This window comes from Diorhabda sublineata, chromosome 4 (genome assembly GCF_026230105.1).
Source record: "Diorhabda sublineata isolate icDioSubl1.1 chromosome 4, icDioSubl1.1, whole genome shotgun sequence".
Taxonomy (NCBI): domain Eukaryota; kingdom Metazoa; phylum Arthropoda; class Insecta; order Coleoptera; family Chrysomelidae; genus Diorhabda; species Diorhabda sublineata.
The window spans coordinates 22,532,697-22,547,399 of NC_079477.1; the positions used below are offsets into that span (position 1 = coordinate 22,532,697).

Consider the following 14,703-nt stretch of genomic DNA (forward strand, 5'->3'; position numbering starts at 1 on the left):
TAAATAAAAATTATTTAATAAACAATAATTTTTCCATAAAATAATTCAGTTAAATATATAATTGATTCTATTTTGTTGTCAGAAAATATTCCGTAGTAGTAAATTCATCCATTTAACATAATGATTTAATAATATCACGTGATAGCGTGTTTGATGAAATTATTACAAATTTCACAACAATTTAAACAGTTTTTAATAAATTTCCTTTTGGTTAAAAAGAAATATAATGACTAAATATACATGCATTACATCAATTATGTTACGGGGTGAATTAAAAAACTATAACTTCTAATTCTATTAAAAACTAATTAATTGTTCTATATTTCATATCAACATAACCTCAAACAAGAACAATTGTTATGTAACTGATTGAAACTGATCGGAACCGGAAAAGGAAGGAGATATATGACTTTTATCGACTATTCATTATTCAATAAGAATATTTGGCGGGAAAACAAAACCATCAAATACATATTATTATTTATTAATTGTCATAATACACAGTAGAAAATCATCTAATTATATTGTGAATAAGTAATCTGAATTTTATTGAATTAGTTTCAAATTTGCAGTTTGCAACTTTGCCGGATTTATGTTTATCATAATGGACAATCATTTTTCCTTATAAATCCTCTTCTTGATTAAAACAAATTTTTTTAAATTGTATTTTTCAAAGTATGAAATATAAAATCGTTTTTATTTTATTCTTATATTAGGAAATACCTACCGATTTTTTTGCATATCTGATCTCGTCTAGAATAATATCTATTAAAATTAGAGTACTTACACACTGGCGATTAGATCGATGGAAAATCCGGTTCCTATCAAATTGATTGTTGCTAAGAGCCGTACTTAGTCCACTTTTGCGATAAAAAAGTTATTTATCAATATATTGATCAAATATTCATATTAAATGTTTACCTGACTCGTTTATAAACACTTTTAAAACTTGGCTGGGCTTTTCCAACAATTCGTCTGATTCCACCGATATACCTGGTGGTCAGATAAAAATGCATAGATTGAAATCTAAATGGTTTTTGATACTACAAATTATTTTGAATTATATGATATTATTGTTTAAATAAAAGCTACTATAATTCCTCTAAATTTTTTAATGGTTTGCTAAAAAAAAAATTAGATTGATACGAAACAAAATTGAGGACAAGAATTACTTTAAAAGATTACAACTTGAAAAATATATCATTTTTTTGGATGTAGTTTCGATAAGATGCAGTGATTCTGCTGAAATTTTGCTTGTCTTGAGATATTTTGGGTCATAACAGCCAAAAAAATAGATTTACGAAAAAAATGTATATCAGCTTTTTTGTAGAACTTTTAATGAGCCTCATTTTTTGTTTGAAACTTTTTTTTCTAAAATCAATATTTTCTGAGATATTCAGTAAAATTGTTATAAATTTGAAGAGGGCTGGAGAGCAAACGAAACTTTGTCAATAAAAATCTTTTCAGATATGATATTCTCCAATTAAAGCCAAGCTTTGGCGAAAATTTCACTAAAATCAGTGGGTTCAACTTGTGGCAACTTTATTCTTCTTTTATACGTTTACCAGGTGAGTATCGTTAATATTTCATTTTAAATGTTAGCGTGACGTTCTCTGGCGGAAATTTAAAAATATTCTCACGGTCTTCTTCTCACTATTTTAGTAACAAAGTTTTTATTACGATTAATTTCCGTGTTATTGCACTTTTATTTAGCCACCCGGTATAAATTTGAAAAAATATATTTATTATTAATCTTCAACATCTGATGACTCTGTATTTTCTGCACTTAGAACTTTATCCATCGATCAAGCGAATCACTCGTAACCTCTTTGGTAACCCGATAACCTCCGAAAATAACATTTTAACTGATCGTGGTATTCATCGCATGTCCGATACAATGTCAAACTATGAAGTTTATTATTGCGATAATTTTATATTATATAATATAATTTTTATTTTAAGTAAATATCAAATGAAAAATTCAAGACGGAAAAAAACATGCCTATCTTTTAGATTTTTTTGTTTCTTCACGGATTCCAACTCGATTGAAGACGTCTAAAAAATTTGCTTGGATTTAACCTTAAGACAATCCATAGGCGGCGATGCTTTCAATATTTACAAATTATCTGCAATTAAATATTCAAATACTTGTAAAATAAACGAAAAAACATATTTAGTAAATAATTAATATCTATATTAGTTTACGATGTACACAGAGGAACAAAAAAGTAAGTTCTAAATTTTTTATCAAAATTAATAAACACATTATTTATATATTGAAAACTGACAACGCCGTTGCCGCTAGGTATAGATGTCATCGCCATCTTGAAGTTTTTGTCAGTGACGTACTCAGGACGTTTTGTATTGTATTACAAATCTCATAAAGTCTACGAATCAGTCAACTTTTCTTTTTAGCGTTAGCTTGTTGTTTAGCTTGCATTTCTGCTTGTTCTTCTAACAATAATTCCACAGCTCTGGCTCTCTTTCTCACAATAGGTACTTTCGACCACCACTGTTCGAAACAATCCTCCTCTTCTTTATAAATTGGAATTCGCTTACTTAAAGCGTTTACCAACTCCAAAGGACTAAGAGGATGTATTCGTAGCTGCAGCATCCTTTTTACCGTCATCACTTCTTTAATTGTGCTTATTATAGACCCTGAAATTAGGATTATATTACAGGTTATGTAGATTAGGCAACACGGACGCTGTTATACGTGGAGCGTTTGATATTTTTAAATCACACAAATTGAAACTGTTGATATTATTAAATGTGTAATGATTATACGAGGAACGTGAGATATTTTTAAAATATACGAACTGGAATTGTCAATATAATTGAGGTTGTAAAAGTTATACGAGGAGGGTTTGATATTTCCAAAACGTACAGCACTGAAACTTTCGATGCAACTAATTTTGTAAGGGTTATACGAGGAGCGTTTGATATTTTTAGAACACACAAATTGATTTGGTGGATACATTAAATTTGTGGCGGTTATACGAGGAGCATTTGATATTATTAAAACACAATAAACTGTCGATATATTAAATTTGCGAGAATTAGAGAAAAATTATTCGTTTGATGTTCTATAAATATACGAACTGAAGCTGTCCATACAATAAAATTTGTAAAAATTATACGAGGAGCGTTTGATATTTTTAAAACAAACAACACCAACAATTTTGATTCAATCAAATTTGTAACGGTTATACGAGGAGTTAAATGTAATACGAGGAGCATTTGATATTTTTAAAAACACAAGTCACATTTAACGGTTATACGAGGAGAGTTTAATATTTTCATAATATATTTTTGACAATTATTCATAAGAAAAAAAAAACGAAAATTAAACAATGGAAAGTTTTCTATACCTATAGTGTACGCATCTGATATTCTGGTCATCAAACCGATGTCAAATTGCCAATTGACGGGCATATATTCACCAAGTAATTTACTCCAAGCTATGTACCTGGAACTGTAGTTCGGAGGTGGTATCATAACGAATTTTTGATAGACTTGTTGCAACAGTTTTTGATCGCATTCCCATGGAAAATTTGACGTACCTATCAACATAACTCTGTCGTCTGGACTGAAACCTAAAAATAACAAAGTAAACCTAACCTAACTTAATGCAGCATAACCAAAAACAGTAAATTCGAATGTAAATAAAAATTAGATTAATAAATACGATTTATTTTTGAATTTTTTCCACCGTAAGCCTCTCCCAATCCCTCCGATAATAATCTCCCTTATGATAAATTAATTCAAAAAGCTGAAACGGAAGTAAACCTACCCAATCATTTGTTAAACCGGAAGTAAAAATAAAATTATTTGAATTATTATAAAATAATTTAAAAACAACGCCGGCCCTGGTCTCGGAATATCGAAAATAAAGATACCAAAGGAATCGATTGGTTAAAATTAATATATAATACATTAGGCAACACTGTTGAGACGATTAACTCGGTAAATTTTATACGAGGGGAAGTCAATATTTTAATATATTAGAATATATTATTAGAACAAAAATACTTGGTTGAAATATAATTTTTTGATAAAATTTACATTATACAGGGTGATTTTTGTTTATTAATCGTTATTAATTAGATCATAAAGACATATAATTGATAAAAAAAAAATCCTCACTTTTTATAATTTTTGGTAAATCCTTTTTCAGTCGTTTGGGGTCGCTCTTGTCAGTTTTAGGAATCTTTTTAACAAACGGCCTTTCAGCATTATCCATATATATAATACTAGGCTGCAACAACTTCGACACTTTCGATATCAAATGTATCAACATGATTAACCCCGATTTTCCGGGATATTTTCCGACGATATTCGACGGCGTTATATCGAACAACACCGCACCTGTTTCCGTACATATAGCATGCAACAACATTTTTTTCCCGCTACCTTTACTCCCGCTTAAAAGGAGAGATTTGATATGAGGGGTAGTTTGGTGTAGATTTGGAGTCAAAAATGGTATGATGCAATATTCTGTGAGAAGTTGACGTAAATCCCCGAGGGCTATCGGGGGATCTTTCCCGATGTTGTGTTTCGCAGGGGGATAATAGGAAATTTCACCTTGGAAATCCGTAATTTCCACTTTTGGGTATCTAAAATAATTGAATAACACATCTAATTTAACCTGAAATTCGTTTAAATCTTATTTGGAAATTGATATTATTTATAATATTGAAATAATTTATTTAGCGGTATACCACTGACTTATAAATTCACCTTTTGATTATTCCGTTTGCTACCAATTCTTCGAATAAAGATTCCGTTGTTCTGTCGGGTGTCAAATCTTTTTCTTTTTTCTTTTTACTTTTTTTACCCGCTCTTCTCGCTTTTTTACTAGATTTTTTCTTACCTTTATGTCCTCTATCTCTATCAAACGCCTCCTACAGTGATAAAATTCAAATAAAGAAGAGAAAGTAATAATTTAATTATCACAATGTGTTAAACAAAGAAAGAATTACTTTGTTATACGAAACGTGACAACACTGTTATATATTTCACAGAATTTAATCCAGAGGCGTACACAATTTTTTAATATATAAAATGAATTAAATAAAATTAGTTTTAAATATATTTAAACAATTATTGAATATAATTTAAATACAAAAAAAACTATTTTTATATTACCTGGAGTAATTCTAACTCGGCTCTCATCATCTCGTCTACGACTTTTCTTAGCTCGTTTTCCATTTCCATCATCTGTTCTTGTTCGATAATATTTTTATAATGATATTGTCGAAAGTTATCAGATTCGTCCTTATTTCTCCAGATTTCATCGTATTCTTCTTTTCTTAGGTTCAATTCTGGTACAAAAGTAGATAAAATCGCTTTGGTAGTTTGATCTTCGTCTTCGACCTTATCAGTTTTGTTCTCTTTACCTTTGAAGCCTTTTTTAGTTCTAGATTCTTTCGATGATATTTGAGTCGATTTGCTCAATTCACTTTCAGTACCTTCAAATTAAATATTCACTACAAAAAGTATGTAATTGGAAGATTCTTCTACCTTGTCTGCTGAATAGTGTCCTCGAAGCACTTCTATCGTCTCCTGTATATTCAGGAATTTTCCCAGTCGAAATTTTATATTCTTGTAACCAATTTCTCACTTGGTCGCTTAATTGTTCTAAAACTGCGCCTCTTTGATTTATCTCTAAATTATTTCTTATTTGTTTAACCGATTCTTCGTATTCTTTACGCCGTTCTATTTGTAATTTTCGTCTTAACAATAATTTTAAAAAAATGTATAATTCATCAAATTTGACAACACTGGATGAGATGATTAGACATCCAACGCAAAAGAAATAAAGCAAGACATACGTTCAAGGTGGAAAAAGGACATAATCGTATGTCGTAAATTACAAATATGTTTAAGAGAAGTAATAATATACGAGGGTGTAAAAAAATTATATTTACCTATAATTTTTATTTTCCAAATCTTTCTCGATTTCGTCGCTTTTAGTCTTCAGCGGCGGTATCATACCAATCAGCAACATCTCCTGTATCTTCCTTCTTCTAGTAGCTCTTCTGGTGATGTATCCCCTCCATATTTTTTGTATTTTCAAAGCGGCAGATAAACTGATTCCTCCTCTTTTAGCTTCTTCCTCTATGTCTTCTTGTGTCGGTTTACTCTTTTCTTTCATCATCCTGATTTCTTTCATGAATTGTTGTCGTAATCTCCCTTGCCGAGCCCTTTCGTGCTTTTGTATTATTAAGATCGCTTGATGCTGGGTCATAGGGGGTTTCTTCGTCGTTTTATCAATATAACCTAATTTTGAAAGGACCTGATACGAAAACACAAAAAAAATAATCTTCTGTGAAAAATACCTTCCATATTTGCAAATTAAAGGAAAAATACATAACCTGTACACTTGTTTTGATATTTACTCAATAATAACTATCAGAAAGAATCAATTTCAACTAGCAGATGAATAAAATTCCATTAAAACTGTCATAAAATGTATTAACAAAACACACTATGTTTTAGAATCACTCTATACATACGATAAATATAAATTGTCACTTACTTCATCTATTACCCTCGTATTGTATTCTATTTCTTCTTTTCTTTCGTTTCTAAAACATGTCGGAACAACTAATTCTCTATCTGTCGGTGTGATTTTCAATTTTTCTATTATATTTCCGCAATGAGTGAATTCATTCAAATCCGCTTCTACTAAATCCGCTTTTATTTCTAATATTCTTCCCAACGTAGCTTCTAATAATTTTTTTATAAGTATCAGTTTTTGTGGCTGTACAACTTGATCAACGCATACGGTCAATCTGTTAGCTACACCGATGTATCTGATTTGTTAGAATAATAAAGGTTAGCAGTATATTAAAAAGAAGAAGAAGAAGAGAAGAATGGTAGTAAACTTATAATAATAAAAAAGTTATTTCCATTTATAAAAACTGTCTTACTTTACATACAACGTTGCCAGAAGTTCCCTGTCTTCTCTCCTATCGGCCTGGACCGGTTCGAGCTGTAGGGTTTCATTTAAAATATCTTGAGTATTTTTGAATAGATCGTTATAGGTTTTGTGAGACATATTAAAATGAATCTCAAATTAACGTATGAGAATAAAACGTTTGTTTGATCAATAGTTGTAAACAATCTGTGTCCATATAAGGGTAGGGAGATTATTGAATTGTACCCAGTGGCGTTACAAACCTTACAATTTTAAATAAATACTATAAAAAAGTTATCTGAAGTCAATGGAAGAATGAAAAGTAATATTTGAAAGAAAATAAAATTGCATTAGAAAAATTGATGGGTACACTATATTCAACTTTTTTAATCATTATATGGTATAACTTTCATCCTTGTTTATTAAGTATATATTCAATTGTTTTCCTACTCTTTCTAATTGTTGATTTCTTTCTTTCTATAGTACAAAATGGAATATATCGTAGTTAGATGGATTATAACCGGTGCAGTCAATAGGATTGTTAGTACGAAACTTATTGAATAACTCTTTTTCTTTGATTTATTGACCAAATGTTAATAATTTATATTAATAATTCTTGCTAAATTCCAAATTAAGTATTTTCGGAATTATACCGAGGTTTTTTTCTGATAACTTTCCTCGAGGAAAGTGGAAAACAAAATTTTTCGATTCCAATACATTTGTACCAAGAAGAAAAAAAGTTTTGGAAAGGTTAGGTTAGGTATTTATAATGGACGCCAACAGAAGAATTATAAGAGGATAAGTAATAGGATTGGATCAGAATTGACCATCAGTGGAATTGTATATGTAATAGCCAGTAAAATTATAACTGATGTAGTCAATAGGAAAGAATTGTAGTTGGCGCAGTCAATAGGATTGTTTTAACTCAGGAATTACTATCGTTGGTACAAAACGTATTGAAAATGCAGATTTTGTTCAACTATTAAACCAATATTAAAAAAATATACATGCCCGAATTCTACCGGCACTTCTTCTTATAACTATCCTCGGAAAAAAGTAAAACGACGAATATGTGTTTATAAAGTTTTTGAGAAGATTTTTTCCAAGTATGGCGCAGTTAATAGTGCCAGTAAAATTATAACTGGCGCAGTCAATAGGAAAGAATTTTAGTTGGCGCAGTTAATAGGAACGAATTGTAGCTGGCGCAGTCAATAGGATTGTTTCGACTCAGCAATTACTATCGTTGGAACAAAACGTATTGAACATGCAGATTTTGTTTAACTATTAAACCGATATAAAAAAAATATACATGCCCGAATTCTACCGGCACGTCTTCTTATGGCTATCTTCGAAAAAAGTAGAACGCAACTTTGGTGGAAACGACAAATATGTGTTTATGAAGTTTTTGAAAAGATTTTCTCCAGTTATGGCGCAGTTAATAGAAATGTATAAAAATTATAACAGTATAATTGTGTATGTAGTGCCAGGAAAATTATAACTGGCGCAGTCAATAGGAAAGAATTTTAGTTGGCGCGGTCAACGGGATTGTTTGTGGCGCAGTGTATAGGATCGAACGTATTAAATAAATAGACATGAAAACGCAAAACATTTATTACACATCCAACAAAATAGGAATAAACTAACTATATAAATAATTTAAAACAAGAAAAAGGCGTTTATATAGTTTCGGTAGTATTCATAGTGGATAAATTGGACAATATCGTCGCGACTATAGTAGACGTCGAAGCAGTAGTCAACGTCGTTAAATCCGTCAAGTTGGTACTTTTCGATAAATCGATGCGGATATATTTGTCAGGTCTGTTGTCACAATACCGATGCACTTTCATGGGTCTCAATATTTTTTCGAGAGCGTAGGCTCCTACAGAACCGGTCGCTAGTCCCCACATGTAGTACAACGTCATCATATTACCTGGAACAAACCACTAATTGATCAAAATTCCGTCAGTACTTCGAAATTTTCATTCCTATCAATGAATATACTTAATATTATGAATCCAGATATTCACCAGCTAATTCTCGATAGCACCGAGGTACTTTTGTAGGTCCTTGGATCATGGGAACGCTTCCTAGTATTCCATTGGATAATCCTAGGATAATAGAGTAACCGAATGCTAACAGATCGCTGCTGAGGAAACCAAAATTTGTCAATGGTGGTACTGCGCATAACGCCATTGCTGGTATGATCGTCAGTCTTGCAATGGAGCATTTCAGTAGACGCGGCCCCGTCCAATATCTAGTAGATGCCATTAGTTTACCTGAGACAACAAAAAACAATCCCACCTAATTATTTTGAGGTTAATTTTAACTGAGATTAGAAATAGTGACGTTTTAGATTTGATAATGGAGAAAATCGAAAAGAAAATGAAGGAAAACTTCAAGACATGAAAGAATAGACCAAAAATGAAAGAACATACCAAGAAATGAATGAGTATACAAAGAAATAAATGAATAGACAAATAAATGAATGAACAAATCAAGAAATGAATGAATAAACAAAGAAATTATTGAATATACACAGAAATAATCCTAGACATGAATGGACAGACAACGAAATGAATGAAGCAACAAAGAAATGAATGATTAGACCAAGAAATGAATGAATAGCCTAAGAAATGAATGAATAGATCGAGAAATGAATGATTAGACAAAGAAATAGAAATAGACCAAGAAATGAATGAATATACTAAGAGATAGTAGAAGAAATAAATGAATTGATAAAGAAATAGACCAAGAAATGAATGGGTAGACAAAGAAATGTATCAATAGACAAAGAAATGAATGAACACACAAAGAAATGAATGAGTAATCGAAGAAATTGACTAACAAATGAATGAAAAGACCAAGAAATGATTGAATATACGAAGAAATAATTCTAGAAATGAATGGACAGACAATGAAATGAATGAAGAGACAAAGAAGTGAAATAAGAGACAAAGAAATGAATGCTTAGATCAAGAAATGAATGAATAGCCTAAGAAATGAATGAATAGATCAAGAAATGAATGGGTAGACAAAGAAATGAATGAACAAACCAAGACATGAATGAATATATAAAGAAATGGACTAAGAAATGAATGAATAGATCAAGAAATGATTGAATATAGAAAGAAATAATTCTAGAAATGAATGGACAGACATCGAAATGAATGAAGAGACAAAGAAATGAATGCTTAGATCAAGAAATGAATTAATAGCCTAAGAAATGAATGGGTAGACAAAGAAATGAATGAACAAACCAAGACATGAATGAATATATAAAGAAATGGACTAAGAAATGAATGAATAGATCAAGAAATGATTGAATATAGAAAGAAATAATTCTAGAAATGAATGGACAGACATCGAAATGAATGAAGAGACAAAGAAATGAATGCTTAGATCAAGAAATGAATGAATAGCCTAAGAAATGAATGCATAGATCAATAAATTAATGCATAGACAAAGAAATAGACCAAGAAATGAATGTTTAGACAAAGAAATGAATGAATACCCAAACAAATAGACTAAGAAATGAATCATCAGATTAAGAAATGAATGAACAGATAAAGAAATGAATGATCAGACCAAGAAATGGATGAATGGACAAATAAATGAATGAACATACAAAGAAATGAATGAATAGACAAATAAATGGTCTAAGAAATGAACGAACAGGCCAAGAAGTTATTGAATAGACCAAGAAATGAATGAATAGACTAAGTTAACGTATTAAGAGAGTAGAAAAAGAAAAAATAGTTAACTGATATTTACCTATCACGTCTGCGCAGTTAAAATCTATCATCATCAACATGGGCATCCATTGTCCCATGTGACAACTGACGACTTCAGAAGTTATACCAGGGTAAAGGCAGAGTGTTGTGAAATATACTAAAAATATCGATACCATGTAAGGGTATATCTTCTGTATAACCGTCCACCGAGCTCGCATACCTTCTATAAAAGAAATAAAAAAAAATTACGAACAAAAAAAGTTCCCAGAAAATATTTTATAATTTCATAACATTTTTTATTATTGTCATACCCTGTATATAAATAAAACATTGTGCACAATTTTAGTGTATCACTATCATAGACATGAGAAAAATTATCGGCAAAAAAAATTTCCCGAAAACAATTTGAAAAAGAATAAAATTGATTTGAATAAAATAAAAGAATTATTGAACAATTTTAAAATAAAATACATATTGACATTATTTCATTGAAATATATAATATGCTTTTATTAGAAAACGTTGTTAAACATGAAATTTATTATATATTTTTTTTCTGGATTATTTTCTACTGAATAATTTTTATATAGCACGCCTTTGGTAAAGCGGATATAACCGTCCGCCATTATATGAGTCAGACTAACTCGTTTTTCACTGGTATAGAGCACTTCAATACAGATATGTTTAACGGGTTGCATACCGCGTTAAACACTGAGAAATTTTTAATATTTTTTCATCCTTTACTGATTATAGGTTAGTTCCAATCTAATCTGGACCGTTCTTGGAAGCGTTTAAATGATATTTTCTGCGCAATCTTCGACTATTCACAGTTCTGGTAACAGTACTTGCTACCAACCAAGTATCGAAAGTACCGTCCCGGAAACGGTTCACGTCGACTGTGACGGTTGTAACACTTAATCTCTATTGCGCAGAATAGTCACCATACCAAGGACGGTGCTCTGATGGATTGAAACGAACCGGAAATAAACCTTATATATCAAATTAACCAACCTTTAAATGAAGACCAACCAAATCTGTCGGTATTTGTGACGGTTAATCCTCCGCTAGCTATGAGGACATCTTCGACTTTGTAAGTTGGTCTAACAGCCGTGTCTGAAGGTTCGTAGACGGGATTCGAAAAGCTCATCACATTCGAAGAAGCTGGCGGCGGACTGGTTTGAATTTTAAGTATACCGTAACGCGAATCTTGTACTTCTATCTTGAAATATTTCACAAAATATCAGAAAAAACACTAATAAAATTTAAATATTTTATTTTGACATATAGGGACTTAAAATAAAAATTGCTGGGTATTTCAATACTTACTAAGCCAGCATCCTCTTTGGGCTCGAGAGTAATTTTTGTTTTTTCCCTTTCGCAAAGTCCTAAATAAAATTGTACAAAGTCAGTCTTTCTGATACGAGGGTAGATCAAAGCGCAGAGTCCGACTGTAGTTATCGATACCAATAAAAAATCGATTGTACTCTGACGAAGATCTTTTATAAAAAACCTCGTCGTAATTCGAACCAAAGAAGTACCCACACCAGCCACACCTTAAACATTTTTTCATAAAATTTTCGTATTTCGAAAAAAAAAATTAATACTCACTTTCCCCAACCATTACAGCATGTGTATACTGTGGCGGTAACATACTGGCGTATCCATAGAAACTAGATTGTTGCACTGCATTAAAAAAATACGAGAGGAATTCAGAAATTAAAAACAGTAAATATATCAATTACCTGTGCAGCCAATAGCAACTACAGCGACTGCTATTAAATTCGCAGTATAAGATCCTCTAGTTTCGAAAACCTCGTAATATACTTCACAGCTCATTACTAATAAGAGTGTTATTATAGATACAACATAACCTAAAAGTGAATTTAAATACAATTACATATATAACAGTTCACAATATAACCTTAAATTAAATATTGACAGATATCATAGACAAATAAGAAATGACGTATGATTTATGAAATATGAATCAGTTAGTATCACGAGATTTCATATATGATCGACAAATGACAGTTGACTTAATAAACCTAAAATTAATTGTTGGCATATAACATAGACAAATAAAAAATAGTGGGCTATTATAATATCAAAACATCTCATGATATAATCGACACATGACAGTTGACTTAAAATAACCTCAAATTAAATGGACAATTAAAAAATGGAGTATGATTTATGACAAATGATTAGTTGATATTACAACATTTCATAATATAATCAACATATGACACATGACTTCATTTAACCTCAAATTAATTGTTGACTAATAAAAAATGGCGGGTGATTTATGATATATTTTCAGTTAATATCACATCCCATAATATACTCGACATTTGAAAGTTAACTTAAAATAACCTCAAATTAATTGATGACACAATATACGGACAAATAAAAAATGGCGGGTGATTTATGACAAATTAATAGTTAATATCACAAGATTTCATAATAATCTCGACATATGATAGTTGACTCAAAATAACCTCAAATTATTTGTTGAGAGAATATACGGACAAATAAAAAATGGTGGAGGATTTATGACAAATGATTAGATGATATTAGAACATTTCATACCATAATCGACATATGACAGATAACATAGGCAAATAAGAAATAGTTGGTGATTTGTGACAAATGATCAACTAATATAATTGACATATTATGACAGTTGACATAATATAACCTAAATTTGTTTGAACAATGTATTTAATGAAAGATAGAGGGCGTATAAATGAAAACAGTACAAACAAACGTACTTACCAAAAAATATCCTTGAGTGCAAAGAGAACATCTCAACCAACATGTTATTTCCAAATACAGTTATCAGAGCTGTGATTATATAAACCGAAGACATGTCAAAAACAACTGGACTATCTGGATATTTGGATTTAAAGTAGTCTACTGACATGATAAAGCTAGAAGATATTAAAAAGATGGGAAATTATTCCACTTTTAATATTAAATGAGTTAAAAATTGCTCCACCTGTTGTAAATCTGAACTTGCGCCTACCATGAACAACGTTTTCGTTCATAAGGAAGGTCAAGAAGTCTTACCTATTATATGGGAGTAGAAACCCAATGCCGCCGCTCATAAAAGACAAATAAACTAAATTATATTTGTCTACGGGGGGTGATAATTCATTAAGCACTTCTGCTCGGGAAAATCCTTCATGTCGTCTATTTTTTCCTAATTTTTCGTATTCCGGACCGTCGAGGCTTTCCTCGGCCATATTTAAATAAAAAATCAGGCACTGAGTTAACTACATTTAATCACGATTCGTTTTCAATACTTGTTATTTTTTATTTTGTTTAACGTAAAGATAAACCCTGGACCATAACGTTAAACGATCAGAAAATCGCGCATGGAAACTAATGTATTGATTTCAAAATTTGCGCATGAGCAGATTATTTTTATATATATATTAATATCAATTTAGAAAGTTATAACTTATAATTTTAAATGCGTTAAAATTATTCATATTATATATTTATACATAATAAAAATTATAATTTTATATAAAAAGAATATTAATTACAATAATAGTAAGCTCGATCTATTGAACGATCTACATACTATCTTTTTTTTAAATAGATTTCTTCTTTATTATTATAACGGTACATTAGTGTAGAAACTTATTCATAGATAGCAGTAATAGAACTGAAAATAATTTGAGAAAAAAAGATGATGTGATACTCTAAAATAATATTATTTTCAATTTGCTGACACTACATCAATAGAGTTAGTTAATAAAATATGAAAAAATCAAAATAAAATCATAATTTCATATATCATTTTATTTTGTTATATGCGCCATCTCTTACAATTCTTAAGAATTTTATTTATCTTAGCTAATGGTTGTTGATTCTTGATTTTCACTCGTTTATTTGTGAAAACTATCAATATGATTCAATACAAACATTGATATGAATGATGTTTGAATTTCCACGAATAACAATAAATTTAAATTGTTTTGAATGAGTGATTAAAATGTTGATTATATTAGATTATTCTATAGTGTTTATGAAATTACAATAG

At 30.2% G+C, this 14,703-nt stretch overlaps 2 protein-coding genes across 3 annotated transcripts; both read right to left on the reverse strand.

Annotated features, from left to right (window-relative positions):
* Positions 1 to 2,231: 2,231 nt before the first annotated feature.
* LOC130443395 (dynein regulatory complex protein 11) lies at positions 2,232 to 7,063 on the reverse strand. The gene is made up of 9 exons (XM_056777969.1): positions 6,936 to 7,063; positions 6,542 to 6,818; positions 5,931 to 6,298; positions 5,524 to 5,735; positions 5,149 to 5,471; positions 4,741 to 4,904; positions 4,147 to 4,616; positions 3,372 to 3,596; positions 2,232 to 2,658 (listed from the first exon to the last, which is right to left on the reverse strand). The coding sequence occupies exons 1-9, from the start codon at positions 7,061 to 7,063 to the stop codon at positions 2,399 to 2,401; spliced, it is 2,427 nt and encodes an 808-aa protein (XP_056633947.1). The 3' UTR covers positions 2,232 to 2,398.
* Positions 7,064 to 8,515: 1,452 nt separating this feature from the next.
* LOC130443406 (equilibrative nucleoside transporter 4) lies at positions 8,516 to 14,046 on the reverse strand. 2 transcript variants are annotated; one of them, XM_056778002.1, is made up of 9 exons: positions 13,722 to 14,046; positions 13,428 to 13,582; positions 12,395 to 12,523; positions 12,261 to 12,335; positions 11,979 to 12,205; positions 11,664 to 11,871; positions 10,694 to 10,873; positions 8,950 to 9,198; positions 8,516 to 8,852 (listed from the first exon to the last, which is right to left on the reverse strand). In XM_056778002.1, exons 1-9 carry the CDS (start codon positions 13,895 to 13,897, stop codon positions 8,599 to 8,601), a joined length of 1,653 nt encoding a protein of 550 aa, XP_056633980.1. In that variant the 5' UTR covers positions 13,898 to 14,046; the 3' UTR covers positions 8,516 to 8,598. The 2 variants fall into 2 exon arrangements, with proteins under 2 accessions (XP_056633980.1, XP_056633979.1); XM_056778001.1 differs by having other exon boundaries at positions 10,694 to 10,876.
* Positions 14,047 to 14,703: the final 657 nt, after the last annotated feature.